Source organism: Myxocyprinus asiaticus, chromosome 13, assembly GCF_019703515.2.
Source record: "Myxocyprinus asiaticus isolate MX2 ecotype Aquarium Trade chromosome 13, UBuf_Myxa_2, whole genome shotgun sequence".
In the NCBI taxonomy this organism is placed as follows: domain Eukaryota; kingdom Metazoa; phylum Chordata; class Actinopteri; order Cypriniformes; family Catostomidae; genus Myxocyprinus; species Myxocyprinus asiaticus.
Window position 1 is genome coordinate 31,330,045 of NC_059356.1, and position 20,533 is coordinate 31,350,577.

A 20,533-nucleotide genomic window follows, 5' to 3' on the forward strand; every position below is an offset into this window, starting at 1 on the left:
GCAAGAGTGGCAAAAGTGGAGGAAAAAAAGAAAGAAAAGGAATTAGGTGAATGGAGGAAAAAAAAACTGTCTGGAAACAGAGTTGTAGTTTATTTTTGCCATACATGTGAATGTGATTCACAGGTCCAAAAAATACCTCTTAGTTTAACTCTGTTTAACAAGTACTTGTGTTTTTTTTTTGTTTTTTTTTTTGTCTAGAAACAAACATCACCTGTATACATTTTATTCTGGCTTAAGAATGGAGAGCAAAAAAATGGGTTCTCACCCAAGACCACAATACATAATTGTGTTCCCATAAAACACTCCAACTACATCCATCACAATATCACACAATACATCAGTTCCAATATTATGATGAAATATTTTCTCATTCTTTACACTTGAAAATTCAGATGAAAAAGTTATAATTTACTCACCCTGTTCCAAACCACTCTGACTTTCTAGGGAACACAAATGGAGATGTTAGGCAGAATGACAGCCTCAGTCACCATTCACTTTCAGTGCACTTTTTGAAAGGTCACTTAAGCTGTCATTCTGATGTCCTTTTGTGTTACACTGAAGAAAGAAGGAAAATCATATGGGTTTGGAACAACATGCGGGTGAATAAATAATGACATTTTATTTTCTGGGTAAACCATCCCTTTAACAACAGTATTATTTCAGTGGCATCAATGTGGTGGATCCAAGAGCTAAAAAGAAAAAAGGCTTTTTTGTTTTTTTTAATTTCACAAAGTTCCACCAATTATTCGTTTTTATTCCTTGTTGGGTTGTTGGAGAAAACCAGTGGATTTCTCAAGTACCTCTTTTACAGCGAAGAATCTGCAGATAGAGAGAACAAAAGGTCAGTGGTTGTTCTGCTTTTTGCATCCCGTAACATTCTTTTTAAATAAAAAGCCTTTGACATGAATCAGAATTACTGTCTTTAACTTGCACCTGAAAATGCAACTGTAAGTCACTACAATTGCACAGAAGCAACAGAACAAAAGCCTTTCGTGGTAATTGAGGCAGCATCTGAAATGTTATGCTTGCACTTCTCCCCTCTGTGTGACTCTTACTGTCTCAAGAGAAAAATTTAGAAACAACATGCAGACGCTAATGTACCATGTATAATTAGAGGAGCAGGCAGCCCTTCTTCTTGACCTTGGTGGGTTGTGGGCAGAGCACAGCACGGATGGCCTCATCAAACACTGTTTTTAGACCCCTCTGAGTGAGAGCAGAACACTCCAGGTATTTTACTGCATCTGGATTCACACAAGCATACACAGTACATAACCATGTTTATTCTTAGAAAAATAGATTAAAACAAACATGCAATAGCCCCTCCTCTCAAAAGTAATATTGCACTCATTATACGTAATTAAAGCATTCATATATCTATAGTTTACATGCTGTACTGTATACTGAGTTGTTATCAGGCATACTAAAGCATCACTGATACATTAACACATATCTGAGTGGGATACTTTGCACCAAATGTCTGGGTGTAGTAGGTGTGCACAAATCTGTCATATCTGAGCATGTAGGAGGACTAGCCCATGTGTTCTCCCAAATGCTCGTACAAATCACACTGAGAGCAAATGGCATTTAGCATCTAAATCTGTAGCCTGATATGTAATGAATTGTAATTTAGTGTATTTCGAGACTACCTGGTGATTACATGTTACAAAGAAACAGCACAAGAAACAGTGTTTAGATTTGCCTTGCATTTTAAGCCTTTCTTCTTTAATGATAATTCTCTCTTTTCTCTGAACAGATGTGCTGTAGGATCTCTGTGTCAGCTATAAAGCATGAAGCTTAATCAGTGAAGGATTATATTTGTTTTTGATATTTTGCCTTATTGTATGTACAGTATTTCAAACATTGTCATCCAAAGATATATAAAGTTGAATTCCACCTTTGCCAGCTCACCTATTTCTTTGGCCAATGCAAGACCCTGTGGGTAAGTGATTGGTGCCAGTTTTTTCTCCTTCAGCTTTTCAATGGTCTCCTTCTCATCTCTCAGATCTAGCTTGGTGCCGACCAAAATTATCGGAGTGGAAGGGCAGTGGTGCCTCACCTCTGGGTACCACTAGAGGAAGCAGTTAATTAAAGAGTTAATTGTCTCATACTCATAACTATTATTTACCAGTCCATCTGGTGACTCTGTTTTGCCTCTGTTGTACCCTGATGGTGCTTTGCACAATACATTTACTTGACAGTGTGTAGGCAGGGATTATAAAGACTATTAAAGTGCTCATGCAGAAAGTAATGTGGGAAAACTTTTTGCCATATTATAAGCACCTAACGAGATAATGTGACTGTGACGAGGAGGAGGGCGTGTCCGGGCCGTGATGGAGCACGGCCGGCGCTGAATCAGCTGATCAGCGGGAGAGTGATATAAAGGGGTGGCCGGAGACACCAGTTCCAGAGAGAGAGAGAGAGAGAGAGAGAGAGAGAGAGAGAGAGCGCGCGAGTGAGTGAGCATTTTCGTTAGATATATTAAGTTATGAGTAGCAAGTCAAAAAGAAACAAATTAATAAAACATGCCCTCAAGTCAGTTGTTTCGACAAAGGTTTTTTAAAGTTCTTGTTTCATACGACTTTATATCTGTCACATCTGGATGTAACAAGGCCTTTAATTTTTGTCAATGGCATTTCAGAAAGTGTGTAGAGTATCTGAAAAATGCTGATGAAAAAAGCTTGTTTGCTCATTGCAGAGCAGCTACAAGAGAGATGCTTTATGAAAACTTATGGTGTACAAGGTCTGCTGCACTTTTCAAGGCCTGCTCTCTGAATGTGGTCTTTAGTCTGACACTCACAAACACTATTGGTACCATACACAAAACAGTCCATGCAGTCACATTATAGCAGGCCTTGGGTGGTCAATGGGCACAGCAATCTTTGTACTTCTAGAACATTTCTAAGCCCACAGTGTCCTTGCTATAACATTGTTTTAAACAAATAGTGCTCAGCATTTATAAATTAAAAGATTAGTTCACCCAAAATGAAAATTCGATCATTATTTACTCAACTTTATGTTGTTCCAAACCTGTATGACTTTCTTCCGTATAACACAAAAGGAGGAGTCAGGCCGCATGTTACCCCCAGTCTATACCAGACGAGAGTGGCACGGAGCAAATTGCTCCCATTATAATCAATGATGCTGTCTACACTGGATGCGTCAGTCGCGTGGTGTTAGGGAATGACAGCCTCTGTCCCCCTTTCACTTTCATTGCATGGACAAAAAAAAAAAGCAATGTCAGCACTCTTCAAAAGTTCTCCTCTTGTGTTCCACAGAAGAAAGAAAGTTGCATGGGTTTGAAATGACACGAGGGTGAGTAAATGATAAAATCATTTTAATTTTTTGGGGAATGTACACTTTCAGAACTATAGATGACGCAACTGCTGTTAGATGGCAAACAGAACACCAAAACTGTACTGTGAGCTAAAGTGCACATGAAAGATCTTTTCAAGAGCACATTTAAAAGAGTGATAAACAAATATCTCCTCAATTCCCTCAGGACAAAATATTACATTCATGACTCAGGTTGTTGAGCACTTGTTATTCATCTGATCGACAGCAACTAACCTATTTGGGCTTTGCTTCCTCTCTTCAAGCCTAATAATAAAAGACTTCAAAAAGGTTTAGAAAGACAAAATGGTGGCTTTCGTTAGGGATCAGCATGTCTCCAGTGGCATTTATGGGAGTTTATGATAGGCTGGTGGGTGGGGCGCAACACAGCTTTTCTGTGGCTTGCTTTCTAATCCAGTCAAAGCAAACCATTATCGTTGCGCTCCATTTTCACACACTATCAGCCCGCGCCATTAATGAGAAAATATCTCTCTGCACTTAACTTCTCTGTGACAGGTGATTGCTTCCACAGCGTGGATGTGTTAGCATGGGCCATGTGACTTCCCACCGCCTCCCCCACTTCAGCTATGTGATTTTCTCTCTGCTTTAAATAGATTTTAATTTGTCTCCTCAACCTCGCACAATCTATCAAGACTGCATTTGCATATGGCCAGTGTTACCATGGTAACTACTTGGAAATATACTGTAAAAAAATAAAGGAAAAGACCGGGAGGGTAGGAAAAGCTAAAAGAGTGGAAGAAGCTTCTGAAGTTCTCTAATTGGGAGTGAAAACTGCATTAAGGAATGGCAGAGATGAGATTGCTATTGTTTGAACTTAATAAGAAATCAAAAGGCTGTTGGCGGACTTGTTTATGCAAGCAGTACAATTTTAAACAATGTAAATTGGAATGGATTAGGCCTTGAGTGTTTCTGGAATTGTTGATATCAAAAACAATTTGCTTTCCATTCTATCTCGGGCACCTTAAACATGCTGCAGGGGCCTTGATAAGGTCTAGCATAATAACAACAACTTAGCAGAAAAGAAACGCTTTCTCTTTGCTTATTTATTTTGGGCCTTTTTCCTCATCTCCATTAATGAAAACAAATCTAGGGCGGTAGAATATTACAGAGTCATCTTTGTCTTTGTTGATTAAAATTCCTTTAATCAGTCTGAATCTCTTCATTTTTGTCAATTTTCTTTGTAATGTCTATGTCATTGTGTCTTTGTGGTTCTTGTGCTTTTATCAAAGCTGCAAACAAATGTTCAAGAATGGGGGGAGGAGGGAGGGGGTCCAAATGTAAAATGTAAGAATCTGCCATTGAAAAACCCAAGTGGACTGATGATTCATCTGTATATGGGTGTGCATGTCCCACTCCATTTCTATGGTGGTTATGGCCCTGTCACAAATGCAAATTTTCATATCCAAGTTAATTTTAAGTATTAAACAAATAATGATCTTACTATACAGTTAGTCACAGTTGACATCAAAGTTAATCTTAAGCCGATGGAGAACTAACATAGCAATAAAGATCATTTGGTGCAATGATCCTGTCTATAACAGTGCCACATCTACAAGCTTGTGAACACCTCTCTCCATTCAAAACATGACTGCTGCTTTGTAATTTACATTGCAATACACTGTTAAAGATTGTGTATCATATAAGAAAAATCCCTAAATTGGAGAGAAGCTGCTTAAATTCCTACATCAGTGAGCCAAACTGTGCTTTACTGTAAACTAAAGTCAGATCCAGACAGAGGGACTAAAAACAAATTGTTATTTTTTCGGTTCGTTCTGAGCAAAAACTGTATTTTTTCATTCCGGTTCAAAAGTTCTACAGCCTCCTTTCCAAAAGGTTACCAGTTATAACAAAATAAAAGAACAATTAATAACATTCTCTATAAATGACAGTACTCTCAGGGACATCTTCTCTTTAGAAAACTAAATGTTATATACATTGCATTTGAAAATTTTTACATCTTTGCAGACTTGTACAACTTTTTCTTGTTAGAAGTCTAACAATGGCTCAAGGTAGTAAAGATTAACCAGAACAATACAATAGCTCATCCCAGAATCACTTGTATAACCAAAGTTATACAAGCTAACCTAACTATAAGGACTTTTAAAACTACCTGATTTTCGAAAATCACTTGAACCCTTGTAGACCAGCATGATCACATAGGAAGAGATTTGTTTTTTCCACCTAAAGTTGGAACCAATGTGCTGACTTCCAGACAAGCACCACCAAGTGGTGAATGTTCATGCCTTGAAAATTGCCCATGCTGCACATTTGGTGTCACTTTTGATCTCTAGCTAGCGAGACTACATTTGTACTGAAGTACGTGAAATAACACTGTTTTGGTCTCTGTGCTGTTAGGGTTATGTTTAGTGTTTAGTGTTTGGGATAGCGTATAAATATAATCACTATTCAGATTTTTCTGAAAATTGGACGTGATGTACCTTTCACATCACATCCATTCAAAGAAAGAAGTTGAAGAAATCAGTTTGGGTCTCAGTACTGCTGTGCATGCACATGACTGTAGTTCCAGCTTTGACCACTGGGGGCAGTTCGGCCATTCAGAAAGCATAGACCGATTTTAACAGACAAAACATTCAACCTCCTGTTGCTGATTTCCCCATGAGATCAGTCTGCAAAGACAATACAAAACTATTTATATTCTTTGTAGTCCCTAGTACATTAAGATTGTTTGGATTGCACTACACTCAGTCATGTTGACTTCTAAAACAGCATTCCCCTTTGGGATCACTCTTGAAAATGCTGTCTGTTGGGGTGAAATGGAAGCAGTTTAAACACTATTATTGTAGCAGGACACTAAGTGATGTATCTTTTAGATGTCTACTTTGCACTTGATGGAGAACAGGTCAAGGTCAGCTGAGCTGCTTGCACTGTTATTATATTGAGTGTAAGATGGATAAATAACTAAATAGACTAATAGACTTTTTAAAGAATAAATCTTGTGGCTGGCTTGAAAAAAACATGCAGGTAAAGATGATGCTATATTTAATAAATGCTTCCTGAGCACAAACCACTGCCTCTTTCAAAATGGCTAAATGCCAGCGATGGAACTCAGCCTTCAATTTTTGTATGTCTGAATACTTACAAGGCCAAACATTTTAATAGTGACTGATGTTGACATCATGTCCCCTTTATGACCATCTCTTTGGATGTGAATCTTAACTTTGCTTCAGTGAATCAAATCAACTTTGTAATTTCGGTAAAGATGCATAGTGGCATTTAGTGTCCAGTGCAATGCAAAATAAGTGTTAAATATAAAAATAGGGAAATTAGAAGTGGGGGAACATTTTTGAAGTACATGGATTAGGGTCTATGTAAAGGTGTATATCTATGTGTGAATGTTGTTATGTATGCATGGAATGGTGGCAGGTTGTTATGTGTGTGTGAATATAATTGCTTGTACTTGGAATGTACATGGATTGTGTCTGTATGTGAATGTATCTGTATTACATAAAATTCCAGACCAAACTATTTGTAAGGACTAACCTTGGCTCTGACATTTTCAAACGATGCTGGGCTCACCAGGGAGAAACAGATGAGAAACACATCCTGCAAAATATAATGTATAAATTTAAGAATCGGTCATTGAACAATCCATATGGATCGACCACTATTTTGAACACTGGGGGAACGTGTGTAATTTAAAGGAATGTTCCGATTTCAATACAATACAAGTTAAGCTCAATCGACTGCATTTGTGGAATAATGTTCATTACCACAAAAAATAATTTTGACTTGTCCCAATTTTATAAAAAAAAAAAGGGCAAAAATCACAGTTAGAGTAAAGCACTGACAATGGAAGTGAAAGGAGCCAATCCATGGACCCTAAAATGCATACTGTTTCAAAATTAGAGCCACAATACGTAATCATGTTAGCATGCAAGACGTACTCTACATGTTAGCATGATTTAAGTGTTATATCTTCTCTGTTCTACATTATTTTAGTGTGATTAAATCGCTGGTTGATAAGGTGATAAGATTAGTAAGCGATTTTATCACACAACAATCATGTGCCAGTGTGCATTTTAACGTTTATGGACTGGCCCCATTCAATTTCATTGTAGGTGCCTTACTGTTACCGCGTTTCTTGCTTTTTTATATTTTAAAATAAATGAGGGACCAGTCAAAATAATTATTTGTGGTAATGAACAATGCTACAAATGCTGTTGAATGAACATAACTTGTACTGAACCCCGAACATTCCTTTAATGTCTATGATGCCTATGGCCCATGTGAGAGTGTACCGTTTGAGGGTAGGACAGCGGCCGCAATCTGTCGTAGTCTTCCTGTCCAGCTGTATCCCAGAGGCCCAGGTTGACTGGTTTGCTGTCCACCATTACATTTGCCGAGTAGTTATCAAACCTGAAATGTGAAAAATACACAACCCACACATTCTCTCAATCTTTCACCATCAGTGTCAGGTTCATGAACAACATAATGTAAAAATATATGTTAAACTCCTCTTTCTCTGTTGCATTACTCACACTGTGGGAATGTACTCTCCAGGGAAGGCATTGGTAGTGTAGCTGATGAGAAGACAGGTTTTTCCCACAGCTCTGAAATGTAGGAATTTAGTCATATTTCAGATTAAATACACTATATGCTGCTAAAATGCTTTCAAAGTGTGTAACCATCCTCCAACAACAGGTCAACAGGTGTACCGTACTTACCATTGTGAATCCACCCATTTGTTTTCAAATACAAAGAACATTCTTGTGGTTTACATGGCCCTATTTCAAGGTCTAAGGATTGTACTCTGAATGTTTAAATACTAGCCACATACAGCAATGTCATACATGAAAGGAGAGAAAGCCTTTCTGTACCCACTTTTTGTCAATTGCTTTGCATTGTTCAGAGCTGAACAAAGTTACTGATGTATTTTTACTCCTGCAAATCACTGTTTTTGTATACATTATATAAGTACAGTTTTAATGTCCTCTAGTATTCAGGCAACAAGAGAAGTTAATTGGCGTACCCTCAGGGCAAAATAATTTGTATGTACTCAGGCATGATTTCATGCAACTAGAGGTAAAAACCTACTGTCACAGTCAGTGCATTCAATCTAAAACACCATAAACAGCCAGATCATTTGATAACAGGTAGTGTTATGTTATATACAATGCTTTGACAGCACACAGGAGAATTATAACACCTCAAAACAATTGTGCTTGCCTTGCCTATGTAGTCTCAACAACGGAGAATGACATTCAATATGAAAACAGGTCACTTGATGAGCAGCAAACACATGTACACAGGTAACATTCCAACAGAATGCATGTTGCTGCATGCAGGCAGTAAGAGTGAGGAATGCTGGGATTCAGGAGCCTGTGGCTACATCTCCATTGCATTACACTGGAGCTACAGAACTCAAGGGCAAGGCCAAAAATACACACCTCAGGCAACACACGTTCAGTCACATCAGAACAATCAGCTATCTTCATTACACTCCAGTTCTTTCTGTTTATGTGTCTTTTTTCTTCTCTCTCTAATATGCATTCACGTTTATATAGATACTGAAAAGACACATACGAACACACACAGCAACAAACACACACTACTCTGGGAGTTAGGCTTGTGTGCACTTGATTCAGAGCTGGGCTCTGGAGTCCTATGTAGAGAAAAAGAGGCTTTATATTGTGCTCTACAAGCTAGGGCTGCACAATTAATTGAAAAACTAATCGTGATTACGATTACGGCTGCCACAATTATGTAATCGTGAAAACAGACGATTACAGCGTTTAATTTAAGTCTGCTCCTGTTGCGTCAATGGTTTCTATTTACGACGTGTTTTTGCAGCGATTGAGTATTCTAACCAATCACTAATATGTCCGTTGAGCAAAGAAACGGCAATGGCCAATCAGAGTCGCTTAAATTAGTCTTCCGTCCTATCAGTGATGACAACTGTCTGAATGCCCAGATGCTTGCTTTATGTCCACTTCTGTTTGCGGTGGCACACGAAAATTAATACTGAAGAAACATCACCTGACACTCGAAAAGAAGCTGTAGAACAAGAGCGAAAAGCACTTTGGAATTATTTTGGATTCATTACATATTGCACCGCTCGCTTTGAACGTAGATGTTTAATACACTGCAAATGAGCAACACGACAAAAATAAAACACTCCCGTTCTAATCAAGGCATAGATTCGGTGTAAATAATTGATTTATTATGCTGATTAGACATCTTAGTTTTTAATGAGAGCATTCGCGAGAGTACACAACTTTGTGCGGAGCGTCATTGAGCTTGCGTCGAAATGCAGGTCTCAAACAGTGTAAACCTGCAGTGAGTGACAGCAGTCAATCGCGGGAGAGTTTGTCGTGTTGCTCGATTTCAGTGTACAATTTATTAAAAATTTAATAACAGTTTTGTTTTGTCATTTTAATAAGTAGGCCAATGTGAATTTGATTAGTACAAAATAGCAATAAAGTAATTCAGCTTAACTGTTCTAAGTTTGATTTGGAGGTGTAGCCAACATAAAAATATGGCATGAATAGCATATTTCAGGAATCACCTTCATTGTTATCATGTCTGCTCTAATAAGACCCATTTGCCACGCAGCTGGTATTAGTAGATTTAACATTTTCACGAATTGCACAAACTCCGATTGCAAATGACTGTTTTTAATTTCCAAAGTGCAACCACTGAGGCCAAAAATGATCTAACGATGATCTTACATGAACAATATCACCACTGAAGATCTAATGGTATGAATGGTCCCCTGTCTCTTACTGAACGCAGTAAGTAACTTGGTCAATTTAAATTGGCTGTTAATAAGTTTGAATATTGAATATGTCATATTACAGGTGCATCTCAATAAATTAGAATGTCGTGGAAAAGTTCATTTATTTCAGTAATTCAACTCAAATTGTGAAACTCGTGTATTAAATAAATTCAATGCACACAGACTGAAGTAGTTTAAGTCTTTGGTTCTTTTAATTGTGATGATTTTGGCTCACATTTAACAAAAACCCACCAATTCAATATCTCAAAAAATTAGAATATGGTGACATGCCAATCAGCTAATCAACTCAAAACACCTGCAAAGGTTTCCTGAGCCTTCAAAATGGTCTTTCAGTTTGGTTCACTAGGCTACACAATCATGGGGAAGACTGCTGATCTGACAGTTGTCCAGAAGACAATCATTGACACCCTTCACAAGGAGGATAAGCCACAAACATTCATTGCCAAAGAAGCTGGCTGTTCACAGAGTGCTGTATCCAAGCAGGTTAACAGAAAGTTGAGTGGAAGGAAAAAGTGTGGAAGAAAAAGATGCACAACCAACCGAGAGAACCGCAGCCTTATGATTGTCAAGCAAAATCGATTCAAGAATTTGGGTGAACTTCACAAGGAATGGACTGAGGCTGGGGTCAAGGCATCAAGACACATACATGTCAAGGAATTTGGCTACAGTTGTCGTATTCCTCTTGTTAAGCCACTCCTGAACCACAGACAACGTCAGAGGCGTCTTACCTGGGCTAAGGAGAAGAAGAACTGGACTGTTGCCCAGTGGTCCAAAGTCCTCTTTTCAGATGAGAGCAAGTTTTGTATTTCATTTGGAAACCAACGTCCTAGAGTCTGGAGGAAGGGTGGAGAAGCTCATAGCCCAAGTTGCTTGAAGTCCAGTGTTAAGTTTCCACAGTCTGTGATGATTTGGGGTGCAATGTCATCTGCTGGTGTTGGTCCATTGTGTTTTTTGAAAACCAAAGTCACTGCACCCGTTTACCAAGAAATTTTGGAGCACTTCATGCTTCCTTCTGCTGACCAGCTTTTTAAAGATGCTGATTTCATTTTCCAGCAGGATTTGGCACCTGCCCACACTGCCAAAAGCACCAAAAGTTGGTTAAATGACCATGGTGTTGGTGTGCTTGACTGGCCAGCAAACTCACCAGACCTGAACCCCATAGAGAATCTATGGGGTATTGTCAAGAGGAAAATGAGAAAAAAGAGACCAAAAAATGCAGATGAGCTGAAAGCCACTGTCAAAGAAACCTGGGCTTCCATACCACCTCAGCAGTGCCACAAACCGATCACCTCCATGCCACGCCGAATTGAGGCAGTAATTAAAGCAAAAGGAGCCCCTACCAAGTATTGAATACATATAGAGTAAATGAACATACTTTCCAGAAGGCCAACAATTCACTAAAAATGTTTTTTTTATTGGTCTTATGATGTATTCTAATTTTTTGAGATAGTGAATTGGTGGGTTTTTGTTAAATGTGAGCCAAAATCATCACAATTAAAAGAACCAGAGACTTAAACTACTTCAGTCTGTGTGCATTGAATTTATTTAATACACGAGTTTCACAATTTGAGTTGAATTACTTAAATAAATGAACTTTTCCACAACATTCTAATTTATTGAGATGCACCTGTATTTACTGTATGTGGACTAATAATTTAAGCAGTAATTTAGCAATAATTTAATTTATTTTATACCATAGATATCTATTTAAAATCATTCTTATTTGGCCTAACATTAACAAATATTATTTCAATATTTAATGCTTAAAAGATGCTTAAAAGAAACTGAAGAGCAGCTCATATCCACCCTTGAAATCTGCTACTCTGAAGAACCGCACAGTTGCTTACTTTGTGATGTCACTGTAATTTAATATTTTAATCAACATTAATAATCGTGATTACAATATCAAGGGCAATAACCGACAATTATGATTTTTGCTATAATCGTGCAGCCCTACTACAAGCCATGATTCAACACCAAAAAACCTTGGATGGTTCCAGTCATTTAAACAGTGAGTTTCAAAGAATGTCCAGATAATATTTCTGTAATATATTTTGACAAGCCACAATGAAAAAATACAGCACAGTCTCATGACAACTCGTAATAATTTGTACAAGATTGCGAAATCGTAAGATATCGTATGACTTGGCTTGTACAAAAAGTAGGGGTGTAACGGTTCTCGATAAAAAACAGAACCGTATGGTTCGCCACCCACGGTTCGGGAAGCATTGACACCGTGGTCAATTCACCTCACATTTAATGATGCATCTGGATAAGGGAATCAGAATGGCTAAAAGAAGATACTCTCAGAAGCTGAAAAACAAGTTTTCAGCTAATGACCCTGCATCAGTGTGGAGTGGCATGAAACAACTTACGAATTACAGGACTCCTGCCCCCAACCCTGTGGTGAACCAACAACTGGCTGACGACCTGAATGTGTTCTACTGTAGATTTGAAAGGCCCAATCTCACACCCCACACCCACTCTGACCTTCACTTCACACAAACACCAACAACTCCTGCAACTCCCCTCCTCCCCCCTCCTGCTACTCAACCTGCACTTAAGATCTGTGAAGATTATGTGTGCCGTGTCTTTTGAAAACAAAGGATAAGGAAAGTACAGGGCCCAGATGGCATTTCATCTGCATGTCTTAGATCCTGTGCTAACCAGCTGGCCCCCATCTTCACACAGATCTTCAATAGATCACTGGAGCAGTGTGAAGTCCCATGCTGCTTCAAATGGTCCACTATCATCCCCATCCCAAAGAAACCAAAAATCACAGGACTTAATGACTACAGACCTGTCCCCTGACGTCTGTGGTCATGAAGTCATTTGAGAGACTGGTGTTGGCCCACCTGAAGGACATCACTGGACCCTTTCTAGATCCCCTTCAATTTGCTTATCAAGCAAACAGGTCTGTGGATGATGCAGTCAACATGGGATTACATCATATCCTGCAACATCTGGACAGACCAGGGACATATCCAAGGATCCTTTTTGTTGACTTTAGTATGGCTTTCAACACCATCATCCCAGCTATCCTCCAGACTAAATTACACCAACTCTCTGTTCCCACGTCTATCTGTCAGTGGATTACCAGCTTTCTGACAGACAGGCAGCAGCTTGTGAGACAGGGGAAATTCACTTCCAGCACCTGTACAATCAGCACTGGTGCCCTCCAGGGATGTGTGCTCTCCCCACTACTCTTCTCCCTCTTCACCAACGACTGCATCGCCAAGGACCCCTTTGTCAAGCTCCTGAAGTTTGCAGATGGCAACACTGTCACTGGCCTCATCCGAGATGATGATGAGTCTGCATACAGAAGGGAGGTTAAACAGCTGGCTGTCTGGTGCAGTCAAAACAACCTTGAGCTGAACACGCTCAAAGCGGTGGAGATGATTGTGAACTTTAGGAAGAACCCCTCAACACTGTCCCCCCTCACCATTCTAAACAGCACTGTGGCAGCAGTGTAGTCATTCAGGTTCCTGGGCACTCCCATCTCACAGGACCTGAAGTGGGAGACCCACATTGACTCCATTGTGAAAACGGCCCAGCAGAGGTTGTACTTCCTTCGCCAGTTGAGGAAGTTCAACCTACCACAGGCGCTGCTGATACAGTTCTACTCAACAGTCATTGAGTCTGCCCTCTGCACTTCTATAACTGTCTGGTTTGGTTCAGCTACAAAATCGGATATCAGAAGACTATAAAGACCAGTTTGGACTGCTGAGAGGATTATTGGTTACCCCCTGCCCTCCCTTCAAGAACTATACACTTCCAGAGTGAGGAAAAAGGCTGGAAAAATCACTCTGGACCCCACTCACCCTGCCCAGTACCTTTTTGAGCTGTTGCCTTCCGGCCGACGCTTCAGAGCTCTGAGCACCAGAACCGTCAGGCACAGGAACTGTTTTTTACCCCAGGCTATCCATTTCATGAACAGTTAAAACTGCCCCTTTGAGCAATAATTAATGTGCAATACACAGCTTAGTCTTTTTATATTATCCAACACATCCTACCTCTTCTGCCATTACATTCCCTTGCACTGTATATATATATGTATTTGCACTACGTATGTGTATGTGTGTGTATGTATGTATATATATTCATATATATGTATATATATATATATATATATATATATATATATATATATATATATATATGTGTGTGTGTGTGTGTGTGTATGTATATATGTGTGTGTATGTATGTATGTATGTATATATATGTGTATATGTATATATATGTATATAATGTATATATATATATATATATATATATATATATATATATATATATATATATATATATATATATATATATAGCGATGGTAAAAAGATGTTTACAAAACAGGCACTGTTTTCAGACATTGCTCGACACAAGTGCAGTATACTTGTAATATATATCAATAATGCGTGTGAGGGTTTATTTAAAATGCGCACGCAAGTTCTTCCTGTTTCCTCGCACGGCTGTAATCTATCACGAGCGTCAATAATGCGCTTTGATTAATGGCATTAAGATGCCGTTATAGTAATACATTGATACATGATTAATCATTTACACCAACATCAGCCAGGAAAAGAGCCGCAGGTGAACCAAAACTGCACACACTCCCTTCCATTTTTAAGCAGGCACTCAGTGCTAATTCGGACAGACATAAAACAATAACTAAAGTGCTTGAGGTGTTTATGTGGGATTTCTGTGTATGATTAAAATACTTGAGCAGCATTATCACAACATCCCTTCTCGTATGCATTTTAATAGCAAGGGTATTCCTTCTATAGTGATGTACAGCTTCCGAATATTGAATATGTTGAGATGAGTTTGAAGTGCACTTTATGTTGATGCATGTAGCGTATTAGTGCATAATGTTTTTTTAGTTAAGGACCCTGACAAAAATTAACCATGATTTTACTATAGTAATTCTGTAGTAACATGACTGCTGTCACCATAGTTTTCTGAGCAATTAACCATGGTTTTATAACAGTATACTGTACTTTCTATATAGTAACCATGATTTTACTATATATTGTAATCATGACAGTAACCATGTTTATATTGTGGTTACTATGATTTTACTACTAATGCCATGGTTAAACTATGGTTACTGTTGTAATACAATGATTGTTATTTAAGGGCAAACCTGTTGACGTGTTTACCAAATAGAGTATTCTTTGGATTTGGCAGTAATATATAAATTTTTTAACAAAACAAATACTGAACCATACTGAAACCATGACCCTTAAACTGTGATACAAACCAAACCGTGAGAAATTCGAACCGTTACACCCCTAACAAAAAGGTAAAAATTGTATTCTCATAGAGACCAACCAATCAACAAACAGAGTTTGAAATCGATACAACAGACCTTATTCACAGTTAAGCGCCATATTTTATTTTTGACGTGAATGAAAATGAAGCTGTGAGGGATAGATTACAGTCTCTACAATGGCGTGCACTTTTTATAGCTGTATAGAGCTCCTAGATCACATTTAATATTCTCTACTGTTTTTTGTCTACTGAAATTTCTTAGAAAGATGTTTTTTTAATGTTTCATCAGCAGAACAATCCAAAACACTTTAAACAACAGTACAAGCCATTGAAAAGACTGCAAGTCTATTGCTCACGGCCTCATTTTCATTCCTATCAAAAATTAAAGATGCCACTACTGTGAATAAGGTATAACATTTTAGCTAGCCTCCTATACAACAGTTTATTTTAAGAAAGGAAACATCTGTAAACAATGTGGTTCTCATTCCATTTTCACTCCGACTCATTCCATATTTATGCAATACAAATGGCCGATGTATGTCAATAACCTGTAACACACTTCCCTCATCTCAGTCCAAACCCCAGTGTTTTCTTTCTTCCATGGTACACAAAAGTTATTTTATTATTAAAATCATGGTTAAGTTTGGTTTAGGAGTTAAACTTAGGAAAAATCATGATAACATCGTTCATTGGTTCGTATGGGACTCATACGACAAATCATTTATTTTTGAACAAGCCAACTCGTCCGATTCCTCCATCTCGTAGTATTATTATGACTTGTCACGAGACCAGGTTGAAATAATGACAAATTAAAAGAATTCAGTTAGAGAGTACAGCTTCAGTGGAAATCAAATATGATTTGGGCCTACATCTCTGAGCATACTTGAATACATTTTAATCTACATAAATTCCAGTACACACTTGAGACAGTACGCTGGAGTCTTAATTGGAAAACAGTGGGAGATAACCATTTCTGAGGTGCTTTTTGAAGCTCTTTGAAGTTGTGTTGTGAATCAGATACAGATAGATACAGAGGGAAAGATAGATGCAGAGAGAAAGAGAGAGCGAGAGAGAGAGAGAGAGAGAGAGAGAGAGAGAGCTCAGTACGGGGCCTGGCAGGAAGTAGGGCGGTGTCTGCCAGGAAGAGAGACAGCAAGCCTCTTTTTGAAGTGTGTCTTTGAAAATGCTCCCCTGGTAGCTTAAACTTGTTATTTTTCTCTCTTTCATTCTTAAACTCCAGCATTCTGCAAATCTGTCAACCATAACACAACTCATACAGTATGTGCTTGTACTTCTGTGGTCTGAGTTGATTTTATTAAACCTCATCTTCGTTTAAGCAGAGCCACAGAGTCACTACACGAAAGAGTCTGTGTCAGAAGAGTAGATAATTTCCACCTGAAAGGCAATTTCATTGCAATTCTAGGAACCCAGAACCATGAACTGCATGATCAGGGTTAAAACGGAAAATGCATGTTAATGAATGAATTAGTATTAATCATGGTGGTTCACCATGGGGTATTCTGTCAACCCAGAGAATTGTTGCATTCTGGATTTTAAGACACTTTTTCAAACAGTGGGATCTTAATGTAAGTTATAGTGACAATAACGACTAAGCACAATTTGCTGGACTACATCCTATGAAGTGCATTAGTCTGCCTCCATTGACAAACTGACAGAGAGGGTGAACTAATGCTGATGAAAAAGTGTATGTGAACCTGAACAGCAAACACCTATAATTAATATGATGAAAGATAAACGATTATTATATAAGAAACTAGGCTACCTCAGAGTACTGTAAATAGATAAATAGGATGTTCACCTTGAAGGAGAATGAGGAACTTAAGCTAAGTTGGGTCAAAGCATCAAAAATTGCACAAGATGAAGTAGGCCACTTCAAAATGGAGAACTGAGCATAAGGTTTGAACAGGATATCCGCAAAGAGAAAGCAGCTAACCTCTCCACTGCTGCCATTTACACTATGAAACGTTCATCAGAGTCAGAACAGAATAGCATAATCACATTATACCATTGAAGTCTTGGAGACAAATATCAATATACCTAATTTATACATATATATCCACAATAAGACATTAAACACTTCAAACCTCCAGTCAGCTCCCCTTATAACTATAGCATCATCATTCTAATCTGTTTCCAGACCTGTATTTCATGTGCATCACTACTGCTTTTATTCAGTTTCTACCACTGAATTATATGAAGCAGATTAAATAAAGTGAGGTTGCAGAATCCAAACATCATATACTGTATATTCCTATGCAAATCCACCCGCTCCCTTTCTAAAAGCAGCTTCAGTCTCACATGTTTCAACTTCAGAGCCATCTCATTCTCCATCTTGAATCATCACTGTCTCCGAGTCAGCACATGGTCTAGATACACCTAACTTGTTTAACCGTGTTTATGGTTACAGACCTAAATGTTTACCAGATGAAAAGCACACACCACAGACTTGACACATCTAGGTCTATATTTGATTTCAAAGTATTAATTTGTAAAAACTCCCTTGAATAAAGGAGAATTTGCTTCTATGCTATTGTTAGTCACCTTAAAAACACAATGGTAATGCAGCTGCAATGTCTATAATTTGTACAGTGTTGGGGAGTAACGGAATACATGTAACGGGATTACGTATTTAAAATACTAAAAAACTGTATTGCACTACAGTTACAATTTAAATCATTGGTAATTAGAATACAGTTAAATTCAAAAAGTATTTTGATTATTGAAGAGATTCCTTTGCACTTTATTGCCATTTGTTTCATTTAATATTTAGTCCTTTCAGATGGAAAACATTTATACATATAAATGATGCGATCCAAAGTGCATTTGAACAGCGGTGAAACACTTTCTTATGATGTGTTACATTCATACGAGCAGACAGGGAAGTAAGTTTGAAGTAAGTTTGGAGCAGAAGAAATAGAAATAAACCTTGTGTAAATTGTCAGCTTTATGCTAAGCTAAAATGCTATTTCTAGCCATTTTACATGCATGTTACCAGGCACGATCATATTTTTTTTATCAAGAAAATTCAAGTTGGATCATAATTAATTTTTTTCTAGTAAGACCTTTGATATTAGGGCAAAAATCGTATTCTTGATAATAATTTTTGATTTGTTTTCCTGTAAAAATATCTAAAAATCCTTAAAACAAGATCAATTTGATTTATATTGTTTTAGAAACAACACTGCATAAGATATTTAGGTTTTTCAGAGAACTTATTTTTAACATGTGTATTTTGTCTTACTGTACTGGCAGAGTTTTTATAGTCAAAACAAGTGAAAAAATCTACCAGAGCTGAAGAAGTAATCCAAAGTATTTAGAATACGTTACTGACCTTGAGTAATCTAACGAAATACGTTACAAATTACATTTGACAGCATGTATTCTGTAATCTGTAGTGGAATACATTTCAAAAGTAACCCTCCCAACCCTGAATTTGTATGGCCTCATTCTTACAATGAAGGAACAGAAACTGGTTGTTTTATAATGCATACTTCGTGGAAGTCATGGTTGGTTCACTAGAAACAGCCCAAATGTTTACACCTTAATGAAGGGTCGCATTGTGTATGTGATGTGATTCAATAGCATTCTCATTATGCTCCTGTCACTTGCAATGTCAAAAATTTCCTCTACAGGAACATGGCCCATGTGCGACTGCAGTTTCCTTTTTTGATGAAAATCAGTTAGCATGTTATGTAGCATAACTTCCTGCAAACTCAATGGAATGACAAAACTATCTGCAATGAAGACACAAGGTGTTCTTCCTTCTGTGTTTTTGTATTAACTTGACCATGACACTGAATGACAAGCCCCAAAGGACCTCTGTGACCCACAATCTGACAGCCAAATAAAGCACATCTCACTACTGTATTAAAGTTTAAAGCACAATACCTGGACAAAGCGGTTGTGGGGAACTCCACAACAGCATTTTTTTTAATTTATTTTTTTATTTTATTTTTTTTTATTCAATACCTTAAAACTCAAAGAGAAAGAGAGATATCAGTTCTAAATGAAGTCTCACAAACAGTTTGTTCAGGCATGACCTTTTTTAAGGTTCAGCTGCTGAGTCTTAGACTATATAAACTAATACAAAGTATCTCACGTGACATTATCATCAAAATGAGGAAATTCAAACTAACCAGAAGCTTTAGTACATACAGTAAGTACATTGCCAGTTTGTCCTTGAAAAGTGTAATACATTTTATAAACCCAGATTCATTTACAGATTAGGAGTTTGATGTTAATAAACAACTAAAACAAACAACTGTACTGTATTGTTTACATACAGTAAAATGTTTTAAGTAAAATAATGAAAACTGAAATAGCAAGTAAATCTACTTATAACACAACTTAATGCACTCACCCATCTCCAACCACCACACATTTGATTGCTTGCATTTTCTGTAACTTTTAAGCAACTTTTGCTGGCCACCGCTGTAAAACAACTGTTAAGGAACTAAGTTGTAATACAGGAAACAGATTTGCTTCTTCAGTCTCTCTCTCTCTCTCTCTCTCTCTCTCTCTCTCTCTCTCTCTCTCTCTCTCTCTCACTGCGCACTCGCTCATATGGCAGTGACAGTTTTGAACATGTCTGCATATGGTCGAAAGTGCGGGTGTTTAACTGTAAAAGTGCGAGGCATGATTGATAGCGCAAAATCAAACACAGGCCACTAGAGGGCGGTGTGTAACAAATATTGAACGCGCATATTCAGTGAACACTTCTCGTGCTCTTGACGTTCATCACATTCTGTGTAAATCTGAAGATTATTTTTTGGTTCACCATTATTTAGAGTCACTATCTGCTTTAGTTTGAAAGAACTGCGAGTGGGGGAGGATATTTTGTAAAATTAAGAAGGTTACTTTACGAAGTCTCACTGACTGACTGACTCCCACATACTTCGCTGTTCGCTCCAGAAGGATTAGAGTAAAACATGTTAAAGATTAGAGAACAGGTGGTCGATTTATTAAGTGATCAGCTGTTTCCTAAACACAAAAGTTTATTCAGCACACTGAAGCATCTCCTCCATAGACATCCGAAATAAATCAACGGCCTCTTGTCTCCTCGCCAGTGTGCCGCCCATAGAATGTCAATGGGACCGTCGCGTTATGCATTGCTCCCTTGATAGAAAACCGGGGATACGA

The 20,533-nt window shown here is 37.9% G+C and overlaps 1 protein-coding gene across 1 annotated transcript; it reads right to left on the reverse strand.

The window, feature by feature from the left end:
* Nucleotides 1–71: 71 nt before the first annotated feature.
* LOC127449783 (ras-related C3 botulinum toxin substrate 2) lies at nt 72–19,919 on the reverse strand. Its single transcript, XM_051713328.1, has 7 exons — nt 19,755–19,919; nt 7,851–7,922; nt 7,611–7,728; nt 6,853–6,915; nt 1,909–2,068; nt 1,102–1,241; nt 72–819 (listed from the first exon to the last, which is right to left on the reverse strand). The coding sequence occupies exons 1-6, from the start codon at nt 19,787–19,789 to the stop codon at nt 1,111–1,113; spliced, it is 579 nt and encodes a 192-aa protein (XP_051569288.1). The 5' UTR covers nt 19,790–19,919; the 3' UTR covers nt 72–819; nt 1,102–1,110.
* Between the last annotated feature and the right edge of the window lie 614 nt (nt 19,920–20,533).